Source organism: Prionailurus viverrinus, chromosome C2 (assembly GCF_022837055.1).
Source record: "Prionailurus viverrinus isolate Anna chromosome C2, UM_Priviv_1.0, whole genome shotgun sequence".
Classification (NCBI taxonomy): domain Eukaryota; kingdom Metazoa; phylum Chordata; class Mammalia; order Carnivora; family Felidae; genus Prionailurus; species Prionailurus viverrinus.
In genome coordinates, this window is record NC_062569.1 from 61271362 (window position 1) to 61296797 (window position 25436).

General features: G+C 41.6%; 1 protein-coding gene and 1 long non-coding RNA gene across 5 annotated transcripts in view; one reads left to right on the forward strand and one right to left on the reverse strand.

The window, feature by feature from the left end:
* The first annotated feature begins 835 nt into the window (after positions 1 to 835).
* LOC125174995 (uncharacterized) lies at positions 836 to 2876 on the forward strand. Its single transcript, XR_007155630.1, has 2 exons — positions 836 to 1010; positions 2732 to 2876. It is a non-coding gene; the product is annotated as an uncharacterized LOC125174995 (long non-coding RNA).
* GOLIM4 (golgi integral membrane protein 4) overlaps positions 1901 to 25436 on the reverse strand; it is a 79204-nt gene continuing 55668 nt past the window's right edge. For 2 of the 4 annotated variants that reach the window (XM_047875213.1, XM_047875211.1), the window contains 9 exons: positions 23073 to 23231; positions 18877 to 19209; positions 16732 to 16979; positions 15920 to 15999; positions 14465 to 14574; positions 11388 to 11555; positions 10980 to 11048; positions 3885 to 3965; positions 1901 to 3615 (listed from right to left, as the gene is read on the reverse strand). In XM_047875213.1, the coding sequence (XP_047731169.1) occupies positions 3466 to 3615; positions 3885 to 3965; positions 10980 to 11048; positions 11388 to 11555; positions 14465 to 14574; positions 15920 to 15999; positions 16732 to 16979; positions 18877 to 19209; positions 23073 to 23231 (1398 nt within the window). In that variant the 3' untranslated portion in view covers positions 1901 to 3465. Of the gene's footprint in view, positions 3616 to 3884; positions 3966 to 10979; positions 11049 to 11387; positions 11556 to 14464; positions 14575 to 15916; positions 16000 to 16731; positions 16980 to 18876; positions 19210 to 23072; positions 23232 to 25436 lie in introns of all 4 variants that reach the window. The other 2 variants (XM_047875212.1, XM_047875210.1) reach the window with 1 other exon arrangement.

Sequence of the window (25436 nt, forward strand, 5' to 3'; positions counted from 1 at the left end):
AGGAAAGGAATGTGCTTGACAAAGAGGAGCCACATTTATTATGATTCAGTATTAGAATGTAAATTATAAAGTTGGAGAGGAAAGATGGGGCCAGATTATGATGATGTAGGTTATACTTAAGAGTTTGGAATTTTCTCTGTGTGGAATAGCAATTTGTTGAATAATTTTATAGTGGGGGAGTGTTAATGTTATCTTTTGAAAGATCACACTGTCACAGATTTTAGGGATTGGTGGGGGAGAGCAAATGAGAGAAGTTAAAGGACTGTTGTAATAGTCCAGGTAAAAGGGAACAGTGGCCTGAACCAGGATAGTAGGAATGGGGGAAAAAATGGGAAAATTTAAAGATATTTTGGTAGCCTCTGTAGGGAATGAAGACAGAATCAAGGACAAACTTTGTTTCTGTTTTGAGAAGCTTAGTGGAGATATTGAAACTACAAGTAGGTGTTAGGAGGGGAGAGAAAAAGACAAATTTAGCTTTGAGAATTATAAATTTGAGGTAGAACAGGTCATAGAAAGTGAGGCTGAAGAAATGGATCAGGAGACACGTGTCTAAGGCATGGACAGAGAGAGGGCTATAGAGGAAAGACCTCCAGGACAAAAGCTGAAGAACACGAATATTTAAAGGCAGGATGAGAAGAGAATCCCGCAAAGATTGAGAAAAAGTAGCCAGGATGGTAAGAAAAAAAAAAACAAAAACCTAGGAAGAGATAGTACAACAGAAGACAAAAGAGGATTCAAGAATAGAAAATGACTTGTTTTAAATTTTTTACACGCCCTAGCATGGATGTACCACAATGTAATAAGAGAACTGAGAACTCACTGTTATCAAAGTGATTACATACTGAGAAACAGAGCTTACAGGGGAAATATATAGTACTGTAGAGAACTAGATATTGAAAAAAGGATATCAGTAGGTGACTTCAGAAAAAAAGAACTGAATGGGTGCTCACATAGAAAACACCAGCCACACACACACTAGTTAGTAAACAAGGGGTCAGTCCTTCAGGAAGGTTATGAGGAAGTCCTTCAGGAAGGTTTATAACTGAGGACTCAGTTAAACAGTGTCAAATGCTCCAGGAGGACAAAGTTCTTCAGTTGTGAGAAGGGGATTCCATGAAACTTAAAGGATCACTGTGGGGATAACGTGGAACCTATTCACATACTTCCTGTATTATGAAGGCATTCAATACATGTCAATAATTTTCCTTTATGAAAGTGAGTCACTGTGACCTACCTGTGGTTCACATTATACTCTTATTCCAGGATCTTTTAAGATCATTCTTACAAGTATGTAGTCATTACACTTGTACTAATGTAGCTTTTTTGTGTTCCACTGTACTTGTCCCTAATAAAGGTGCCTTCCCCCACCCTTCTGATTATGTCACTGAGACCAAATCCTTTGATTTTTTGGTTGTGCCAAAAGTCACAGAATAATTGGCAAGATAAATACAAGTGACCCTGTATTTCTGTTCATCTCATTAATGTAGATCAATTCTGGCTGATTAGTTCTCTTCCAAACACTAGTTAGAATGACTATAACTTGGTGCCAAATGGAGGAGAATGGTTTGTGATGGTTGCTTCTGGAGTGGGGGCGGAGGGAAGATTTAATAGGCTTTTTGTTTTGCGTGTGCTCACATGACAACATCTTAAGTTTCTGTACCTATTTATTTTTTCTTCACCAAAACTAGCTCAAATAAAGTAACAATTCTTAGCTCTTCCTTTAGGAAAGGGGAGAAAAAAATCAAGTACCAATCCAATTAGAGAAAGAGATAAAGAAAGTAGGTAAAGGTTGGAAAGGCATTTTAGAATTCATTAATATATACTGGCAACCTCCTAAAATTTTTCCTTTCACAAAAAGGAGCTGAAGAATAAGATCAGAAACTAATAAGAAATCACAGACTTTTAAAAGATTTACCACTTGCTTTTCATAGCTTTATTGACTATTACCAAGTTTCAATATGGTTCAAATAATTAAATACTGCAACTGGGACATTAAAAATACAAACTAATTTACCAAAATAATTGTATTCTGAATATTATGTACAATATTATACATTTTACATTACATAAAGGGTTTTTATACATAAAGGTAAAATTTGATCTATGATTATTGAAAATCCAAAATACATTTGAACAAAACATTCCTATGCATACATACACAATCACTCCGCTGGGATAATCAGAACCATACATGAGTGCGGTTGTTAAAAAATAACATCGCATTCATACAACAATGGTAGAAATTGAAATTTGCCTTTATTAATTTGAGAGTATTATTATAAAACCACACACATATGGGTTATATAACCTAATTCTATATATTTAAAAAATCTTTATATAGAGAGACAGATATGTCTCTACCCCGAAAGATATTTTTGATTTTTAAATTTTTATTTTAAGGACTTTTGTAATTCATAGCCCAATCCCAGCAAATGGAAAAAATCATGAGGGTCTATCATATTACCATGTGTATTTCACTGAATACTTTTCGAAGAATAACCCTAATTCAACTGTATAATTTGGAATGCCTTCATGTTCATTCCTGTTATCAAAGTGATTACATACTGAGAAACAGAGCTTACAGGGGAAATATATAGTACTGTAGAGAACTGGATATTGAAACAAGGATATCACTAGGTGACTTCAGAAAAAAAGAACTGAATGGGTGCTCACATAGAAAACACCAGCCACACACACTAGTTAGTAAACAAGGGGTCAGTCCTTCAGGAAGGTTAATGCACTGAGGTGCCCTACCTTGTTTGAATACTGGAGTGTCAAAGTCCAGAATACTGTCGTGTGGGTTTTAGTACCATCTCATTTAAAAACCTAATTCCTTTCAAGAAGAGCTGTGATTTTAAGTAAAGCCAAACATTTTTCTAACAGATACAAAAATTCTGAAAAACAATGTCTTTATAGTCAAAATGCCTTTCCAATCGTATGTCACTCTGTACACGGATCTTCTTGCAGACACAGACAGATGGGTAAAAATTCCATCAGAACTATACCTCACAAGAACCTCAGAAAGGCAGCAGTTAATAAACTGGCCGTTCTCCTTAAAGGATCTGCAGCCTTCTGCAGTATTGCCTATTTGAGATCCTGTATTTTATTAAAGGCAAACAACAGAACAGCTGGAAACTAGAAGACAGAAAAGTAACAAGCTGAAATATACAAAATCGGTGCCCTTTCCAACATCACCTAATCTATGAAAAATGAGATTCAAAGGCCATGGTTTGCTTTATTCTTTCTCTTCTTGCCCATGTTTAGCTTGAATACAAAAGAAGCTCTAACCTAGGTTACCAAAATATATTCATATAAATGTATGAGCATTTCTAATACAAAAGTTAAAAAAAAGTCTAAATTCTTAATTTTTGTAATTAAATATCCTAGAGTTCAGTAGGCAGATTTACGTCTGAGCAGCTTGAAAAGAATCCGTTGGCTGAGCACTGTCGGTGAGGTCGGGCACCATTACATTTCAGCTCTTCGCCGGGATTTCTCTGCAACAGCAGCCCCGTCCTCTTCCTCTTCTTCCTCCTCCTCATAGGGTTCCTCTCGGCCTTTGGGGTGGTTGTCGTCTCGAACTTCTTGCTCTTCACCATCATTGTTTTTTTCATCGGCCTTAAAGGTAAAAAAGAAAGGGAAAAGTAAGAGGCCATAGAGTTAGTGATATAAATAATTCCCTCTTTAAAGAAAAAAAAGGCATGAAGTTATTCACTTTGAGAGAAAAGACTGAATAAAAATGGTCCAACAGGCAACAGTGCGGTCTTCCCTAATCCTCATACCATCACAGACTTTCAGACGTACACAGTGGTATCTACACAAGCAGCCATTCACATCTCCTACGTACGCGCACATGCACGCGGCCAAAATATATGTCCCACACTCACGTTTTCATCGTTTTCACCATAGGTCTCTTCAGCGTTATGCTCTAATTCCCTCTTTTTCTCTTCAGTCAAATCTTCCTGAACCTGAGAGAAACCAGAGACACCAGGTGACACTTTTTATAATTTCAATAGTTTGATTTCCAAAAAGTTCATTTAAAGTAGTAGAAACAAAATCAAGCTAAAGATGAATTTGAAAAAGGACAGACGCCAAAGGCCTGACTTGTCTATTAGCTATGAAGATGTACAACACACGTCCTACAAAGAAATCAACGCGATTGATTCAGAGCCTAGGACTTTTGTGTGTGAATTTCCAATTTCTCTGAATAAGCATTAAACCTCCAAGATTAACACTTGAAGAAATTCAGCTTATGAAATTAAAAGCTCCCCTTTTCCAATGGGAGAACTGCAGAAGTCTGAAGGCTCTGACAGAATGTAACCTCTACGAAGACAGACACCATGTCTTACTCAACTGTCTTCAATACCAAGATGTATACCTGGCATACAGCAATTGCTTAATAAATACTGGTGAGTGAATGAGTCAATGAATAAGAGAATCAAAGCAGCAAATGCCTGCTCTGTAAAGGCACAGAGAAGAGACACCATTACCTGTATACAATGTAGTAGAAAACAGAGAAAATGTGTATGTACAATTCTTAATTAAGAAAAAGTTCTCTGGCTACAATATCTAGAGCTCAGAACATAATCATTTCCATTTCTTCATGAAATAGTTACTAAACTGCCTCAAATCCCTACATCTCTTCGATGTTCTAACATCACATGTCTGTTTTAAGTAGTTCTCTGTCATGTGCACTATTCCTAGTATGTGTCATGGATCCCAATTATTTTTTTCAAAATGCAAATCAAAGAAAGTATCCAAACATCTTTGCTAAATAATCTCCATTTAATGATTACATTGCACAAAAAATGCAAGGTAAAACATTTTCTAACTTAAGTATTTTGACAACCTTATGTATGCCAAAAGATTTAAGTCAGCTGAGTATCAAAAAATTGCTGACCATCAGTTAAGTATCATGTACTGGGACGAAAAGCAAACCTGCCTTGTCCTAGGACAGTGGTATAAGAGTTAAGTCCTCCAGAATCACACACAGAATTACCAGGTTTTGGGGGCCGGGGGAGTTAAAAATCCCACAAATGCGCAAAGGAGGGCAAGTACGCAGGCGTTACAATTAAAGAGGAACAAATTAAGGGCTGCCTCTTAAGTGTCCATCCGAGGTATGACAGGAACGAGTCACAACCCACCCCACAAGCTTTGAAGGGAACCTGGCTTAAGAGCCTACAAACATGACCCTTCAAAGATGCCCGAGACAGAGCCCAGCTTTCATGAATCTCTTCTAATCAGCCCAACATCGGCCAGACTCACAGGCCCTAAAGTACGATGGCACCAAATAAGTACATTCTGGACACAGAGGCATAGAACAGGGTTTTTGTATTCACACGTTCCGGTGGCACGAGCTAAAGAGAAAACACCCTAGTTTCACCTGCAAGCTCTATCAGTGGTCCATGACATCTCTGCCCTTAGTCACAGAGTCTTGTGACGACATTCCCCAGGGTGCTGGGATGAAAACACCGAACCACTTATTTGACACTACATATACTACGGTCTCACTCACTGAAACATCATTAAACTGCCAAAGTGTCCCGATCAATTTCAGGAAACAAAGACACGTCTTTTAGAGCATTATCAAGGAAAACATACTAGTGAACACTAAATTTGGTTTAGCTGGGATTGAGAAGGAACTGCCTTGAAACTGCAACATGGTGGAAAGAACATACAAATCAAGGTCGACAAAATTTTTTTTTTGTAAAGGGCCAGATACAGTACATATTCAGGCTTTCTCGGCCGTAAAGTCTCTGGAGCGGCTCCTCAGCTCCACCCCTGTGGTGCCGAAGCAGCCTTGCACAGTAGGCGAACAAAAAGGAATGGACGTGTTCCAGTAAGACTTGACTTACGAAACAGACTGAGGCCTGTAGTTTGCCAAACCCTAACATAGGCTGCGGAGTCAGACACACCTGGATTAAAACCTTCATTAAAACTGGCTCCAAAGTGCTGGCTGCATAAAAATAAGGTCACTTGTTTTTACTATGAAAATTCGCAAGCACACACAAATAAAACATAATTCAAAGAACTCCTTACCGCCATCACCAAGGTCCAGAAGTTATCTCAACGTTGCTGCCCTCGCATCACCTATCGCTGTTCTTTATTTTTGTTGATGAAGGGTTCTTAAAATTTCTAGACCTCATTATTCATCATAATTTTATCACATTTTACATCACCGTAGTTTCGCCCCTATCCATCTCAGTATGTTATCTCTACAAACAGTGGATTTTTCTTACATACCCATAGAGCCATTATCACATCTGATAAGTAATCCCACAGTATCATCTAATGTCTACCTCATGCTTAACATTTTCCTGATTATCTTCAAAACGTCTATTTACAGTAGGTTTGGTCTAATAATCCAAACAAAGGCCACACCTAACATCCATTCTGCTCCCCTCTTTTTTCCTTAATGCTATTAACTCATTTTCCTGTAGAATGACCCACATGCTGCATTTGTTTGCTTCTTTAAGGTATCACTTATTTCCTTTGGCCCCCACATTTCTTATAAAAGGAAGTTTAAGACTTAAATGGATTCGATTTACAAAGCAAGAGTTTTTCAAAGGTAATACTGCATATTTTATATCTTCACCGCATCGGGAGGCATATAAAACGTGTCCCTGGTACTTTTAATGAGGCTCAAGTTGGTCAAGGAGCTCAGGAGCCTGACCCCTCCATGATACAACTCCCTGACCTCCACTCATGTAGCAAGATCACCCATTGATGACTTGCTCTTAAGTCACCCGTTTAATTAGAGGTTACAAAAATGGCGACTCTCTAATTCCACCATTCCCTCTGCATTCACCAACTTCTATAAAGAAGAACTCGTCCCTATCCACTGTTTAGTTACCGTACTTGCTACAGCCTTAATTACAGTAGCCTCTAAAATCAGACCTGGCTGGGGTCTAATCACGGGTCCAACAATAACAAGCTGTGTGACCTTCAAAAACTTAGCTGACCTCTCTGAAGCTCAAATTTCTCATCTGTAAAATAAAACGGCTTGATGAAAATCAGTGATGTAAAAATTTTCTGTGTGTTTGTGTGTCGGGGGGGAGTCATGAACCCTTTTACAACTTTGAGAAGAAATGCAAATGTATGCAAAGAGACACAGATACATGTCACTTTACACAGAAGGTTCAGGAGGTTCAGACTTCCCCAAGTCCGCCCGTGGACACCTGTCCCAGGCATGCTTCTCCAAACAGTGTGTTCCTAGAACGCTGATTACTAGGCTCCAGCACAGGTAAGATCAAAACCTCCAAGGGTGAAGTCCAATCCAGGAATTTGTACTTTTCACACACTCTCCAAGGTGAGTCTTAGCCACAGCAAAGACTCAGAGCTGCTAGTTTCAATGACGGGGAGTGCTGGGTTAAGAATGTCTCTGGCCAGAGAGAGAAACACGCTTGCATGAGGTCTTTCTTTTCTGGAGACCTATTGTAGAAAATTCGGGTTATTTATCAGTTGCCAAATCTGAGGTAAATTAATTTAGGGAACCCACAAATAAAAATTTTATAATTTTCAAATATATATATGTATACACTATTATTCTGGTAGTATATTCTTTGTATTGGGAACAAAAGCAATTCAAACTCATCTTAAAAGGCATTACTGAAAAGGAACAAATGATGCGGAAGTTTCTAATTTTCACACGTGTTTAGACTGATGTTTCTCCTTTATAATGGAGACACACCAATCACGTCTTCCACGTTCAACCCTCTTCAGTAACCTGCTGAAGCTGACGCGAACATTTTGTCAAAAACTTCCCAACACTGCTCCTCTTTACTCATTTTTACTCACTGAAATCTAACGTTTCAGCCACTTTTAGAAACAGTCCCTATGTGATGCAGCAAAGTTTAATAGCCAAAATAAGACAGATCTACTGGGTCTAAGATGGGCTTTGGCTTCACAGATCAAAGACATCACGGGATGAGACAGGAGCCGGAAGGCCGGGCCTTACGCAGTCCAATAGGCTGGGATGCAAAGAGGTGGATGGCACGTGACACAGGAGAGGCTTCAGCAACATCAGCCACAGTGACGGACACCACCATTTGCTGGGTGATGTTTAACAGGGAAGGCTGTGCCGCCTGCACAAGGCGACTCACAGGCTGGCGGTGCCACTAAAGCTGACCATATATCCCTGTGCACGCTCTCCCACGAGTGTTCAGATCAATCTGTTTTCAGTTACACTGGAGAAAATGAGCACTCAGATTTTTCAGTCATTTAACTTCTGGGGTTTTTCTGAACATTTAAATAATTTTTAGGCACACACAGCACTTTTTGGCAATGTCATAATTTGTCTCGTTTGCTCATAAGTAGATAAAAAAATCTGGACAGTAAGCGACACAAGGATGGGTTCCCCACATGAATGTCCCAAACAATAAGCCATGAACACTTGTTCATAACCATCACTTTTATGCCTTAGAAGGGTAATGCTATTACACTAAGATAAAAGAAGGCAGGGATGGTGCAAATTTCCAAAAAGCACACTTATTTTGGGTCCTACTCTCTGAGCTCAAGTCACAAGTCTTTTTTTTTCTCTCTCTCTTTTTTTAATTTATTTATTTGGCAGGGGAGGTGAGAGACAGAGAGGGAGAGAATCTCAAGCAGGCTCTGCTCTGTCAGCACAGAGCCTGACGCCAGGCTCGGTCTCATGAGCCATGAGATCATGACCAGAGCCAAAATTAAGAGTTGGACGCTTAGCCAACTGAGTCACCCAGATGCCCCTCAAGTCACAAGTCTGATGGGCTATAGCTCTGAGCAGGGACAGCTCTGACAGAAGTCAGGTGACCTGGGATAGAAGGGAGGGGAACCGATGGCAGCAATGAGCCATACATCCCTGTGGTCAGTGGGGACAGCTGGACGACCCTGGGGCTCAGTGCAGATAAGAACAATGCACATTACAGGGCCCTGCATGGTTTCCAGACCATTCCACAGATGTCTCACACACAGCACCTATAAACAACATGCTATGCGTTCTCACATATTGTAGACCTCCTTTTCTCATTTCGCTGCAGTCTGCTGAGAACTTCGTCTCTATTACTAGTCCTTAAATTGTATTTGGGGACCAGTCTTCTCCCTCCTCAAGGGAAGGACTGGAACAGTGGAAGAAGGTGGAAAGGTCCCATAACTAACCATCTCAGGAACTGCCCAAGGAATGCAACACAGCCTGTGCAAGGGACGCCAGGGGGCAGAGACGGAAGTCACCAGGAGAGAGAGAAAGGCACGCTGAGAGCAGTCCCACATGGGAGGCTGTGCAACCTACACAAGACAGGGTCAGAACGTGGGGCAGAGGCACCAGACAGGACTTTAGAGCAGGGAACCAGAGAAAGAGAAGCAGGACTGGGGGCCCGCTGCAGGGACAGAACAGGGCTCTGGTCAGTTCAGCCCGCCTGCAGCCCTCACCTCTGCCCGCCACCCCTCTCTTCCCCTCCTGTCTCTTTCTCTTTTTCCTATCCTTGATCCGTCTTGGATCACAGGACTGCTCTCTCCACCTTGACTGACATAATATAAAGGTGAAAAATAATCAGTAAATACTGATTAAAATTTTATGTTTACCCTTCTGCATTTTTAAAAAGAAGCCAAGGTGAATCTCTTCTCCTTTAATCCCTCAAAGATTCCTGGCATCTGACATAATGAGACAGAGTAATATTCGTTCAGACATCCTGTTACAAGAGAAGTCCAGATGAGTATCTTTTTCTTGCCAAATATCTTAATATTCAAGGCTGCTAGTTCTTCTAATGTTCTCTTGTGATAACAGAGCTCAGGATCTCGACCAGGATGAACGGCAGGATGAGAAAAGAGAAAGGATAAAAAGATCAAGCCAGTGAATGTACATGTGACTAGAGTTGTACGTGGCCAGTGGCTGTAAAGAGCAACATCCCTTTCTGTTTTCCCGGTATAAGCACACCCTTTCACATGAGCTCTGAGAAGTGGACAACAAATGCAACAACAATGAGAAAGCAGGGCTCGTCGAGGGAACTGCACTGGCAAAAGGGGTAGCTCGCATATTTTGAGCAGGATCCCCAGTGGTGGGGGTGTCGGTTCAGGCTGCCATCTGTCCATCCATTCACACAGTTCCCGTTAGGGCTAAAGCCCACATGGGCAAGAAACCTGGCTGAGGAACACCTCCGCACCAGAGCTTTGATTTAGCAGACCATTTCCTGGGCCAGAGAGAGACCAAACACGGGGCCTTGGCCTCCTTCGTATCATTTCCCCAGGCTCGGGGCTTCAGTGGTCCGTTCGGTGGGGAGCGGAGACTAACCAGCTACGAGCAATGGCACTCACCCAGCACTTACATGATGTGCCACCAGGACAGGGCTGCTCCTCAAAGCTAGCTAGCGATAATCTGTTAGAAGTTTACAATAACAAGGAGACTAAAATGAAATTTACGAAATTCCACCTAAATGCATTTTATTCAACTGACCTCCTCATGTATTTTTCCTTTTCTTTATCATTAAATCTCATTATCACACTAAGTTCTTAGGAGAGAAAAGGCAAAAAGTAGAGACCCTAAAAATGTTTTTGGAGGGTGTTAAGTGTTTTCCAGTGGACACTTGAGGCACCCGTGAGGCAGCACTGTGGCAATGTCTGCAGAGCAAGTTACGGGGTTCATCCCGACCCCCAGACCTGACATGCAAAGCTTTGTTCTTCCCTCTCTTATGAGGGGAAGAAACGAGAGAAAATATTCTTACAAATATCACATAGCCCTAAGTCCACCATTCCAGGAGGGCTGGATGACTTCTTTTAGTTCAAAATTTCTAGTTGAGACCCAGAAAGAAGGATTCTACTACCCTGTTTTTTATTACTTTCTAACCACATGTCACCTTTTTCCACAGTCCATTTCCTCTTGAACCACCCTTTCTCATCCCGACTATGTCTTTCTGAACGTGTCTATGGAAGGCACGTCAAAGCCCACGCTGCCCCTTAAGGTTAGTGTGACGCACCAAGCAGTTTGACCAGTTTCCTGCAGCCCACCTCCCTACCTCTTCTTCTCCCTCTTCCTGGTACTGCTCATCAACATTATCTTCCTGCTGGTCTGGGTTTCCTGCCATCTGTTGAAACAAAAGGGGAGGCTTGGGTTACTGAAGGCGGGAGATGCATTTTACAGTTCTCTGGGACAAAGAGCAAGCTTGCAGCCATAACACATGTACTTTCGGTGCACTGGTGGCCAGGAAATGATGAATAATCCTTCCCAACACAAAACCTAGGATGTGTGTTTCTCTCACTCTCGCTCTCTCTGAGTGTGGCCATATCATTTCACATCGTGGCCTACAAACCAACCAAAGAGGCAAACCTTCTGTCAGTGTGCCTTAGGACTAACCTTCTGCATTAATCAGGCAGTTATTAAGATGCCCAGGTTAAAACCACCCTCTGAAGTAGCGTCTGCTTACCACCAAATGTTCTTCCATTTCTGCATTCTCTTGCTTTGGATTACTTTGTTTTGGCTCCTCATTTTCATCTGGCAAATTTTCTTCTCTCACTTGCTCGGCTTCCTCAAATTCATCTTCGCCTTGATTATTGGGGTCATCTGCTGGGTTTATATCCTCTATAGCCGCCCTCTGCAAAATTTTAATAAAAAGCAACCACTACCTCAAAATCCAGGATCAAATTTAATTTCATTGGAAAGGCCACACACTGGCAGAAAATGAAATCGTCCTTCACCAGACTGCTCGACTCTCTCCTTGCCAAGACTCACAAGTACACATCCCACTGTCAAAAGACAAAACTCCTGCTTTATTTGTCAGCGGCTGATGGATCAGAGTGAGGTACAGACAGCACTTGTTTTTGGCAAGCGATTCCAAGACAGTCCTCCAAACTCTAGCATGAGAAATGGGAGTGGAACTAAAGAGACCAAAAAAATAGTTCATCGACGCTAACAGAACATGTAAAAGAAATCACTAAAATGGGGGATTTAGATAGGCAAGGAGGAACATCTTTCCTGAGTATGCTGATTTTCATACAGACAAGCTTTCCCCTGCGAGCAATTTTTTACACGTTAAGGGGGTGAGCAGCCATTGAAGAGTGAGAAGTCTCAGAAAGGACTCAAGAAAGGGTGTGCTTGAAGGGGCTAATCCAAAAGTAAACAGTCGGTATCTAGCATGGAACCAATTTCTATAGAACGATCACTACCACGAAAGAGAAATGTTGCACTGGCAAAGGACAAGAGAAAAAGAACTGAGCGAACCCAGTCTTTGGCAACAGATCTTGAAAAATCTCTCCCCCAACCCTCCCTCCAGCAGCTCTCAGTTATGGTGTTCAACAAATGCCCTTCACATGATCGACTTGAGAATTATCTCCATTTTCCACTTAAACTCCCAAAGCACCTTTCACAATAATACATGTCCTCATAAAGATTCAGATTTTAAAGGTTGAGCTGGGCAGGGATGATAATGCTTGCAGGAGCTTCCCGATCACTCCAGGGTCACCAACAGGACACTTAGCTGAAGCAGCAAATGCCTCCCAGAGATGAGGCCTCAGAGCAAGATTTGATCTGTATCAGTGTTCTCCAGGCAACAAGATTCCACTTCAATTCACTTTGGAGCCTTGAACATAGTCAAGAGCTCACCGGTCTCAGTTGACTTATTATTTGCACATCCCCGGCTACACGCTTCATTTAAGAGCAGATGATACTTTTCTTGGGAATACAGAGTGACAAGTCATCACCTTTACTCCAGACGCCAATCACTCCACAATCTCTATATATAGATTTCTTTCTGGGCATTATCAATAATACGTGTGGAAACACAGGAAAAATATAACACATTCTCTTCAAAAAACAAAGTACCAAAGGGCTGTTGCAAAAGCCCACAGAAATGTACACACAGGGTCCAACACGACACAAGTAATAGGTGAAGTGTAACAGGCACAGTTGTTACCTTCAAATAAACAGATGATAGGGGTGCCTGGGTGGCTCAGTCGGTTCAGCGTCCGACTTCGGCTCAGGTCACGATCTCGCGGTTTGTGAGTTCGAGCCCCGCGTCGGGCTCTGTGCTGACCGCTCAGAGCCTGGAGCCTGTTTCAGATTCTGTGTCTCCCTCTCTCTCTGACCCTCCCCCGTTCATGCTCTGTCTCTCTCTGTCTCAAAAATAAATAAACGTTAAAAAAAATTAAAAAAAAAAATAAACAGATGATCAAACATACCTCAATAAAACTGGAAAAAATTTCTTTAATTAAAAAAAATTAGATGAGACAAAGAGAGACAAGCTGGCTAACGATTTCTAATTAAAAGAAGGAATGGGAGGAACAGAGCAGTGTCCTCCAGACCAAGTGGAGTGCTGACTGGAGAGAGAGGGTTAGATGGTCATCCTCAAAGCACGCAGCACCTCCCAGAGGGCAGAGACTGGGACAGGCACCCTCTCACCAGCCCTGCATCCACTCAGGCACATCCACTTTCTTGCTGCTCTCGTAAGATACTCCCTTGTCCCTCCACAGTCACCAGCTCTACTCCCCTACTCTCCAGAGCTCCCACCCTTTCCTGAGCGCACTTGCACAAGTGCTAACCCAGGAGCCACAGGCAAAAGTGCTTTGTTACAGCTCCGCTCCAGTTAAGTACAAAAGCCATTTCCACACATTAAAAAAAAAAAAAAAAAAAAGTAAAAAAATTAAAAATAAATTAAAAAAAATTTTTAAAGCTGTTTCCATCCAGGGGGCTTTAAGCAGCTATCATCAGGGAGACTTTCTCAATGAGTATCAAGGAAAGATATATGGATCTTCCTTTCAATATAAACAAGACCCATACGGTAGCATAGACTAGATAAACATAGCGGTGGTTTTACTAGCAAAAGATGACAGGAGAGCTAAAGTAAGTTGTAAAATTCATCTACACACAAGCGTGAGAACGCACTCACTTGACGCTTGCTCGCCTCAGGCCCCCCGGCTACACAGGTGAACTGGGAGTCTAGGTCCTTTCTTGGTAAACACAAAGGACATTCTTGGTTATCAGGTCTCTACTAATTCATATTCTAAATTTTCTACAGCATTATGGTACCTGAGCATTTTTTTCCCCATTTCTCAAGCCCCACATCCTTACTTCATGTACTGATTAAAATGGTTGCTTACTGCTGGGAGATGACAGTCACACGACCTACATAACACCCTAGCAGACTATTCAACATGCTCCAGAATGGCTCATTTCTTTTCTCTGCTTCTCTAACTCCCACACTTTTTTTTTTCATTTTTCAGAATTACTGCATATTTCAGTGGTTCTCACCATTGCTTTTCCTGATCTAGAAGTTGTCAGAGGGAAACTCCTATGTTTTTCTAGAGCAGCTTCTGAGCCAGTCTCCCCCAACACACCCTCAGTTTACAGTTAACAACATTGCTTATATAATTACGCAAGCCACCTTCCTTCTGCACTGATGAAATAACAGACATATCTAGAGTAAAGGCGTGGTGTCAGGTAAACCTTCAAGTTTCCTTTCCGCGTTGTGAGTTTCCAAGTGTCATGACCGAAAGAGAGGACACTTACATCTGCCTCGGAGTCTGGATCAGCTTCGTGGGGACCCTGATCTTGAGGCTCATGTCCGTTCTCTGGGTCATCTTCTGCCTCATCTTGGTGCTGGTTATCTCTCTCATAGGCTAGCAAATCAAAGGAACTAATATCAGTGCAGATGAACCAGACAGGACTCTACCCTTTCACTCAAAGAAAAGCCACCAGTGGGCTTTCCTACAGACTATTTCACCCAATCTCTCCTCCAAAGAGAAAGAGGTTAATTCAACAGAAGGCATACACCTCAGCTCTTCTGAATAAAACTAGGTCCTTTTCCTAGACCATGTGTCTAAGGAGATAGCATGGGTGAGTGACACATGCTAATCTTCTAAAGCAAATGTTTATAAGAGCTTCATTCTCCCCCTTGCTATATGAAAAACAATAATAAAACTTTCTCAACAAAAGCATGCCCAGTCAACTGGACACTGATAAAATTGTCAGCTAATTTTTGGCAATATCAAAGGAAATAGCAAGGTACCAAAAGAAGAACTGGTAACGTCTCAGGAAATGGAAAAAAGAACACCTCATCACACGGCAGTGATGAGGGATGCCACCACAAGGATACATCTCACAGTTCAACTCACATAGATATTTGCTGCTTTCAGAAAAATAAAATTCCATAAAGGAAATTTAGGTAAGAGCATACAAAGAGAAGAACAAACAACTTTTTAAGTAAGATATAAGAGGAAAGGTTAAGTATATGGAGAGTATTTAGCTTATAAAAAATAGAGATGCAAGGTAACTTACCATCAGGTTTCAAGTGCACCAAGGGATTCATTAAATAAATAAGAGAACAAACTGTTCTCTAGTCTTACTGAATGGAACAAAAAAAGCTGAAAGTGCTGCACAGGGGGACATAAGGAAAACAATTTCTCGACTATGAGGGCTATAAAATATCAGAACAGGCTATAGAGGGAGTTTGGGCAATCACCTTCTTTTAGCCTCTTTTAAAGAGGATACATATCTGAGTGTTAGAGTTGCCAGAGAAACTGTTACCTTGTAGTTCTATTATACAGGAAGGGATATTCGATAAATTGCATACGAGACGCCTGCCACAAGTGAAAGCTACTAGTGCCTTAATCTGAAAAACTTTCAAGGCAATGATCCAAAGGTTTCCAAGGTAAGGAGAAAAGGTAGCCATTTCCCAGAGTATAACAGTCCTATGATAATGTGCCATAAAGAACAATTCAGTACACAAAAAGCTTAAACTGTAGGAAAAAATATTAGGAAGGAAACAGATGATCTTGGGCAGGGGTGGCCACCAACGTGCACTGTTTGGAAGGATTACCAGCGACATAACAACAGCAGTGACAAAAGGCATGTGGTACACAAGTCTCGCTTGTATGTACTCAGATGTGCACACAACTCTGAGTCGATGTTCCATGTGACCAAGTAATTTCATTAACGTATTGACAATCTGAGAAGTCTCACCACCTCCTTCCTCTTCTTGGACGCCCTGGTCCTCTGCTCCCTGAACAATATCATGATCCACAGTGTCATAATGACCTTGCTGCCTGCAAGAGACACAAATGTTAACAATTCAGTGACAAATTTGGTGGCACAATTTCACAGAAGTCATTTACAATTAAAGGTAGTAATAAACGAATTTTTCAACGGTTTTTAAAAAGTCATCAAGAGGTTCTTTCTTCTTTTTTTTCTTTTTAAACTTATGCTATTGGGTTTAATAAAGATTCCAGCTACAATTTCAAAGCATACCTTAAAAAACATAAAACACCTTTCACGTGGTAAAGTAAGATAAAGTTAGCACAGAACCTGCTAGGTTCTCTCTCTCTAAAGTAAGCTTGGAGGGGCGCCTGGGTGGCTCAGTCGGTTCAACATCCGACTTCGGCTCAGGTCATGATCTCACGGTCTGTGAGTTCGAGCCCCACGTGGGCTCTGTGCCCACAGCTCAGAGCCTGGAGTCTGTTTTGGATTCTGGGTCTCCTCTCTCTCTGACCCTCCCCCGTTCATGCTATGTCTCTCTCTGTCTCGAAAATAAATAAACATTTTAAAAAAATTTTTTTTAAATAAAGCTTGAAGATCTAACGTTTTTAATTAGAAAAAAAAAGGTTGATTGTTTTAGAATGAAATATTTGGAAATTCAGGTCTCCAGTCGTTGTTCCGCCCCAGCTACAGGAGCACCCCCCCTCCCTCCCCCCAAGCTCACAGGGAACAGGCACCCCGAGCTGTGTGCCCTGCTCAGAAGAACGAGAGGAGGGCTGCGTGCACCATCGGGAGAAGGCTACCGTAGCTGCTCCGGGGGCTGCGGCCGCCCCTCCTCGGGGCCGGCCTGCCTCTGCCGGGCCACCTCTCTGGCGAGGAGCTGCTGCCGCTGCCTCAGCAAGTGTCCCTGCAGCCGCTGCTGGTGCAGGGCGTCCTGCTGCTCTCTCAGCCTCTGCGCCTCCTCAGCCCGCCTCGCTGCCAGCCGCTGCTGCTCCAGCTGCTCCTCGTAGGGCGATCGCAATTTGGTGGCCGGCCCGGCGGAGGGATACACCTGGGGGGGAAAGGTGGCGCTGCTGAGGGGTGACAGGCCGCACCTCCGGTCACCCCTTCCTTGGTTTCCCCTGACACACCCTGGCGGCGGGCCTGGTTTACTTAATTAACACCCACCCATCTGTCAGGTGAACTGGGATTACACCTCAGGTCCAAGGTCACCCTGAGCCAGAACCCCTCTTTCCCAACTCTCTGAGTCAGCCTTGGCTTCTTTTAGCAACCCATCTTCCCGATTTGCTGGCATTTTGGCAGATTTTCAATGTGCTCCCTCTCACACGGGAGAGGGCAAAACAGAAGGGCAAATCCCTTCTGAACCCTAACTGAACGGATGTTCAAAAGGTGCTGCTCTAAGTGGGCACGTAGTAACCTCACATTAATTGCAGCAATGTGTAAGCTGAAGCTGTAAGAGTGTAAGATCCAGCGATGCCAATTAATTCTAGGAATGCGGAACCAATGTCAGGCTGACCACAGCCAAAAAAGCCAAATTTCAGGTAAGGGCAGAGGGGCAGAGAACAAATTCCTTCAAGGAAAAAGAGAATGGGTGAGAAGGCAGTACCTTCTGATGAAAGGAAAAACTGATCCACGAATTCTTAAACTCTGCTTCCCACTGAGCTACCCACAACTCACTCCTCCATCATCACCCCCTCTCCCAACCAACACAAGCACACCCAATATTCACCAAAGAAAAGAAGGTGCAGGGTTAAGGGGAATTAAACCCAAAGGGGAATTACTTTTGAAAAAGGGCATATGAGGGACACAAGACTGGGAGAAGCTTCTCCGTGCTAAGTTTGCAACAAGGAGTCCAACAACAGAGGCTGTTACATCTACTCAGCCTAAAGCCTCAGGCAGCTTGAAGTCTTAGAAAGCTCGAAGCCGAACAAAACCTCAGAGGCATAAATACAAAGTGACTGGCATGTATGTAAAGGCAGGTAGCCCAGTGTTAAGGATCAGCTTAGAGACAGAGGAAGAAAGATAACTCTCTGCACTCAGTGTTGCTTCAATGTCTTTTAAATTCGGTTTTCTAATAATAATGGATTTTTCTTTTTTAAAAAAAAATTTTTTTTTCAACGTTTATTTATTTTTGGGACAGAGAGAGACAGAGCATGAACGGGGGAGGGGCAGAGAGAGAGGGAGACACAGAATCGGAAACAGGCTCCAGGCTCCGAGCCATCAGCCCAGAGCCTGACGCGGGGCTCGAACTCGCGGACTGCGAGATCGTGACCTGGCTGAAGTCGGACGCTTAACCGACTGCGCCACCCAGGCGCCCCCAATAATGGATTTTTCAAAGAGAAAAAGCCTTATTTATGTGAGAGGGGAGTGCTCCGGTAGGGGGAGACTGAGCAGAGATTGGTTAAACATACTCACCCAGTGGGCATCCTTAAGTGATAAGATCAGCCTTTTGACAACTTAATAACCACCTTGAAGATGAATGTGCAAAAGGCAACCTACCATTTGATAGTAAATGAACAGGGAGAAGGAGACTTTTGATCATAGAAAATGAGACCTTTCTGGGCCTCAAGTTGCCCTTGGAACTTGAACACGTTCCCCGGAGGTGCCCCATCAGGTGCTTATCTGTCCTCCTTCTGCTCAAGGGACCTGAGTGAGCATGAGGCTGCCTTGTTACGCACTACTGACAAAGAAAATACACCAACAGCTTTCTGTTTCCTTCGGGTCAGCTTTCTGAGGGATGGGAGCAGCTATGCTATTAACATTACACGAAAAAATTTAAACATGTGCATCTAAAAAACATACGTGCATGTAACACTTAGTGAAATCGCTCGAATTTTATTTTAGAGATTGTTGTATATGGGGAGGCTTTTTCAATATTTAAAAACAAAGCCATGCTCCCTATCCTGGCTGACGAAACAGAATCCCAGTGGAGGTGAAGGACCTCGTACCTCGGCGTGAGCGTGCCCTCCCAGAAGGTTGGCTTCTTCCCTTGGGTCACGCTGTTCCTTCCATTCCCGATCCTGTTCCTCTGGCGATGGGTCGTGTTCCTCCTCCAGATGTTCAGCCTGCCCGACCTGTTCCATGGCCTCCTCTTCCAGGGCCTTCCTGTGCTCCTCTTCCACCTGACGCTCCTCCGGCTCTCTGGGTTCTGCGTCCTGCTGGTTCAGCTCTGCTGGAGCCTGAAATTCTGCCTCTCTCTGGGTGGGAGGGTAAAGTTTTGTTTCTTCTGTTCTTCTAGGAACAGCTTCATGTGTCTGCCACACATCATTATTCCGAGACACCTAGGCCAAGCACATCACTGGAAATGACCCTCTTCTACTTTGAAAGCAGTGATACAACCTGTTTATTACCATGTCTATGGGGTTACAACAAAAGCAAAATCTTGGGAATCTAGAAATACACAATCCTGACTGAAAAGTATGGCTGCAATGGAGTCACTTAACTCTTCTCACTGTGTCATCTCACCTATAAAATAGAGATAACATAAGTAAAATCTCATCGTAGGAAGCATACAAATAGTAACCTAAGAGTAAAGCCTATACATGACCACATTGCAATCTAACTTCCCGCAAAAGCAATCTAACTCCTGTTTTCCTTTAGAACAAAGAAAAAAAAAAACCTCTCAGACTTCAAGTGATGAAGTGCTTACATGATTTTCTTCAATGTAAACTTTGTTTTCAATAATATTTGAAAAGTGGGGTGCCTTAGTGGCTCAGTACGAAGAGCATGCAACTTTTGATCTCAGGGTCATGAGTTCAAGCCCCATGTGGGGTGTAGAGATTACTTAAATAAATCTTAAAAAATAATAATAATGATTTGAAAAGAGAAGGACAGGGGCTTCTGGGTGGCTCAGTCAGTTAAGTATCCAACTTTAGCTCAGGTCATGATCTTGAGATCCGTGAGTTCGAGCCCCACATGGGGTCTATGCTGACAGCTTGTGGCCTAGAGCCTCCCTCAGAGTCTGTGTCTCCCTCTCTCTTTGCCACTCGCCCCCCCCCCACCCCCGACTAGTGCTCTGTCTCTTTCTCTCTTAAAAATAAACATTAATTTTTTTTTAATTTAAGAAAAGAGAAGGATAAGATGATATTGAGGATGAGTTGGGTTTATTTTTATTAACTAATAAAAAAAAGATGCCATTACTAGTAGACATCCATGTTAACTAAAAATAGTGCCCATTAAACCATACAATAAAACATTTTTAACATATTAAAGTAGCATCTCTTCATAAATCCGAGGAAATATTTTGTAAATATTTTGTAGTGTTAATATAGAAAACTCTGAACAACAACAAAAAAGACATGTTTTGTGTTTTTTTTTTTACAGAAAATTCCTCTTCAAAAATTGGTTGATTTAAATTGGTTTTCCCAGATTGAAAGTTTCAGAGATTTCCATTTGATCTTCATTACTTAGAAAGGAGGGGCAAAAAAGAAATGATAAAATATCGTAAGAAAACGAATCACTCCTTTCCCCCTTCCCACCTTCTTTATCAGAAAAAATGACTACTTTGGTCAGATTGTTCTTTCAAACTGAAATAAATGTGAAGCCATCTTCTTAAATTGGCAGAACTATAACTGAGAAACTGGACTGTATAAATAAATAAATAAATAAATAAATAAATAAATAAATAAATAAATATTTCTGCACAGTGAAGGAAACAATCAACAAAACTAAAAGGCAGCCTATGGAATGGAATAAGGTATTTACACATGAGATATCTTATAAGGAGTTAGTATCCTAAATCTATACAGAATTTATCAAACTGGGGGTGGCTGGGTGGCTCAGTAGGTTAAGTGTTTGACTTTGGCTCGGGTCATGATGTCACGGTTCATGAGTTCAAGACCCACATCAGGCTCTCTGCTGTCAGTGCAGAGCCTGTTTGGGATCCTCTGTCCTCCCCCTCTCTTTACCCCTCCCCCTCTTACACGTGTGCTCTCTCTCTTTCTCTCAAAAATAAATAAAAGCATTTAGAAAATAAAAATTAAAAAAAAGAATTTATCATACTTAACACCCAAAAAACAAATAATCCAGTGAAGAATGGGAAGACAAGAATAGACACTTTTCCAAAGAAGACATCCAGATGGCTAACAGACACACGAAGAGATGCTCCACATCACACATAATCAGGGAAATGCAAATCAAAACCATGAGGAGATATCACTTCACACCTGTCAGAATGGCTGAAATTAACAACACAGGAAACAACAGATGTCGGTGAGGATGTGGAGAAAGGGGAACCTTCTCACACTGTTGGTGGAAAGTGGACAACAGCATGGAGGTTCCTCAGAATTAAAAACAGAACTACCCTATGACCCACAATTGCACTAATAGGTATACCCAAAGGATACAAAAATACAGTTTTGAAGGGGTACATGCACCCCGATGTTTACAGCTGCATTATCAACAACATCCAAACTATGCAAAGGGCCCAAATGTCCATCAACTGATGAATGGATAAAGGGGATGTGGTGTGTATGTGTGTGTGTGTGTGTGTGTGTGTGTGTGTGTGTGTGTGTGTAATGGAATATTACTCAGCCATCAAAAAGAATGAAATCTTGCCTTGCAATCATGTAAATGAAGCTAGAGTGTATTACGCTAAGCAAAGTAAGTCAAAGACAAATACATTATTTCACTCATGTGGAATTTAAGAAATAAAACAGATGAACATATGGAAAGGGGAAAAAAAAAGACAGAAGGAAGCAGACCATAAGAGACTCTTAATGATAGAGAACAAACTGAGGGTTGATGGAGGGAAATGGATGGGGGATGGGCTAGATAGTGCTGGGCATTGAGGAGGGCACTTGTTGGAATGAGCCCTCAGTGTTGTATGTAAGTGATGAATCACTAAATTCTACTTCTGAAACCAATACTGCACTATATGTTCTGTATGTTAACTAACTAGAATTTAAAGAAAAATATGAAAAAAGAATAAAATAAATAAACAAAAGGAGGAAGAAAGTCCTCTCTCAGACATCTGAAGACAACTTTTGGAGATGTATGTCTTACCAATGTCTTCACGTACCTGGCGTGTTTGACATAATACTGCCCCTAGCTTTACATGAAGTATTTCTTTAAAGTGCTTTCAAACGTGTGCCATTTATCTCCATAGCACTTCTGTGAGAAAGCTTCCAGCAGATAACTACTCTCTCCACCTCACAGATGAGAAAACTAAAGGTGTGAGTCATTACAAGATTAACCCAGGAAACTGGTAGTCAGACTAGGATAAAGAATAGAACCGATCCCCAGGCCAGAGATCTGGTCATGTTTTCTTATGTTAAAAGTAACCACAGAAGACAGAGGGTCCTGTCTATACAGGAATGCTCTGCGTGACTGAAGATTTCCATGAAGTCTGCTCCTAGCAACTTAAATATTCCCATAAGATGGTAACTCAGGGCACATCTTCTTGAACATTTGCTGTTAAAACCAACTTTTTCAGGGGGAAAGATAGTCATATGTGCTGTACTTATTATGCATGTAATTAAAACAACTTTGTAAGAGTTAAGGATAAGGGTAACCCTACTTTTGATGTCTCGTTTAGGAGATATTTTTTAAGCAAGGCTCAACTTTTACGAAGAACAGGAATACAAAAAAAAAAAAGTGGATTAAGAAACTAGCACTCATACATTTGGTAGTTTTATAGAGACCTCTTAAATACAATTTTTGGCTTGTTCTCTGTGGACCCAGAACTATACTATCAACCCTAATACTTGAGTGGGCTATCACATAATATCCTTATGATCATTTAATCTTCTCACTCTGCCCCCTAACAACCCAAATGACATGAACAGAAAAAAAAAATAAATAAAAAACTCAGCACAACAGCTCCTTAAAAAAAATAAACCCACATGAATAAACAAAGTTGGTAGAGTCTTTCCCAGAAAATATTACATCGGTTCTCAAAGTGTACTCCCCAGACCAGCTGAATCAGTTAGAAATGCAGGCCTCATCCCAAAATAACTGAACTGGAAATTCTGGGCTGGGGCCCAACTATTTGTGTTTTAACAGCCCTGCCGGGGACTCTGATCTATGCTAAAATTTGAGAACCACTGTTCTGAAGGAAGGGTCGGCAATATTTTCAGCAGTTCACCTGATGACAGCTTGATGGGGAAAGTGACCCCACCACAGAATACCAGTTCACGCCTCTTACCTCCCGCGGCTCTCCAGCTGCCTTCTCCCTCGCTGTGCTGTCCCTGTGTGGAGAATGTGTCACCTGGGTAACATTCTGCTGCTCTGTTTGTTCTGGTTTGCGAAGGCTTGGGATCCGATTCAAAGTATCTTTCAATTGTTTATACTCTGCAACTTGTGTCTGTGTATAAATTGCACAATTGGATGCAAATTGTACAATTTGAGGAGGGAAAGAGATACATTGTTCATGGATGGACATTAGGGTTCACTGGAAGACTAGACTAAAATATTATACCGAAGTACAAATTAGGAAAAATATGCAGATTATTTCCATGCATTAGCTATTCTTACTTGGACAAGCTTAACCATTTTTAAGCACATGCAAATGAGAATTAGACATAAAGGGAGCAGAGAAAAAATATCTAAGACAGATGTTAGTTTCTCATGCTATGTTAAACAGTCAGAATTTTTATAAATAACTTCCTAGTATAAATATCATTATTAAAAGACAGTTTGCAATCAGTTTTACAAGCATTAAAAAATCTGTTTAAAAATTCACATAATTATATAAATACAAGTGCAGATATCTTTTACCAATATGGTCTAAGTAATGTTTTTCAGTGGAAAGGAATCATAAGCTTAAAATAAGCAACTATATAGATATACATATAAAAACATTAGCATATATATATGTATATATATATAATCACTCAGACCACACCCTTCTGCCCATCAGCCTTCGCTCAAATACAGTCCCTTACTTTCCAGAATGCTTACGGTATTGTGCTCTGAAGATTTAGAAAAGGAATAGCATAGGCATGAAATGAGCCTAGATTTTTATTCCTCAGCTGTGAACCTTTCTTCTAAGGTGATAAAGGCACTACTGTAAGTATTAAACTACAATATACTCTTATAGCTGTGTCTGTGTATATGTGGTGGTGGTCTGTATGTGTGTGTGCATGTGCACTATTTTTAACACAAGGAACTAGAAAGGCAGAAGAAAAATCAAGTACCTTAACTAAGAAAATCAAGAGACACTGCTCATACTTAGCTCATCACATACACCAGCACTGTTATCCCAAAACAGAGATGCTGTGTGTGTAAACACACACCCACGTAAACACAGACAGAGAACGCAGCGATCTTTTCTGAACAAGTTTCCCAGCCAGTGTGCACAGTAGAGCAGGTGAGTGGAGGTGGGAGTCCAGCCGGCACCCCACTGCTCCAGCCGTGCACCCCGGCGTAGTGCTCTTTCACCCCAATGAAGAGGGGCCTTTTGAGTTTTGGGTTTTTTTTCCAATTCACACAAAGGTGAAGAAGTTTTCTCACTAAATCTATCTCAGGGGAGCGCTTCCTTATAATTTGTACAAAGGTATGCCATATGGCTAATGATGGCCCTTATCCCAGAAATCTATCAAAACATTTGCAAACCAACTTTGGAGGTCAAAGGAAAAAAAAAAAAAGGACATCCACATAGTGAAACTTTTAATAAATGTTTCTCCTTTCTCCTCCTCCTAGATACATATTTGAAAGCAGTAATGCTGCAGCTGTCAAATATTAGTGTGCACTGAGAATAACGGAAGGATCATGTTAAAAATGCAGTCTCCTGAGCCCCCAGTCTAGAAATTATGACTCGATGGGGTGTGGGGTAAGGCCCGTGGAACTGTGAAGAGGGAAAGTCTCCAAAAATGCCTGCTTACAAGTTACACGTGACTGTGACGTCCGCAGGCCCTAAACTTGAAGCTCAGATCTGGTCTGGCCACTGATCTTGGGCCAGCTATTTCATTTCTCTTTGACCTCACTTTATTTAGCTATAAAAAGGACACAATGTAATAACTCAGTAGACTGTAAATATGAAATAAAATCCTGTATAAAAGTTCTTATGAAGATCCCTGGCAAACTGTAAACTCAAATTCTATTCTATTCTTGCTTTCTCTGCACTCAACTACATTTAAAAATCTGGTTGTCAAGACCGGGTCTGGTAAGATAATTTACGTAAGAAATGTAGGTGCCTGCAGCAGTATTTATTTTCTAAGGAGAGCCAGGGAAAGTACTACTATGGGGATCAGAGAGGGGACTCTAAGTGCTGCACCTAGTTCTGGCATAATGATTTAGGGGGTGGGGGTGGGGCGGGTGGGCAGGAGAACTTCAGCCCCCCATCAAAGGAGCAGAAAAGTTTTTTAAAGAAATAGAATATGATACGTAAGTTACATAAAAATATTTTTTTTCTACTACAAAATCTTGTCCATAACACTCCCAGCAAGCTTACTACGCAATTTGGTTTTGGTCATTTGTAAAATGCATTTTTTACTTACATTTCTCTGGATTTTCAAATTGTTGCTTAGCCTAATGTCTGTGGCCATGATAGCACACAGAATACTCAAAT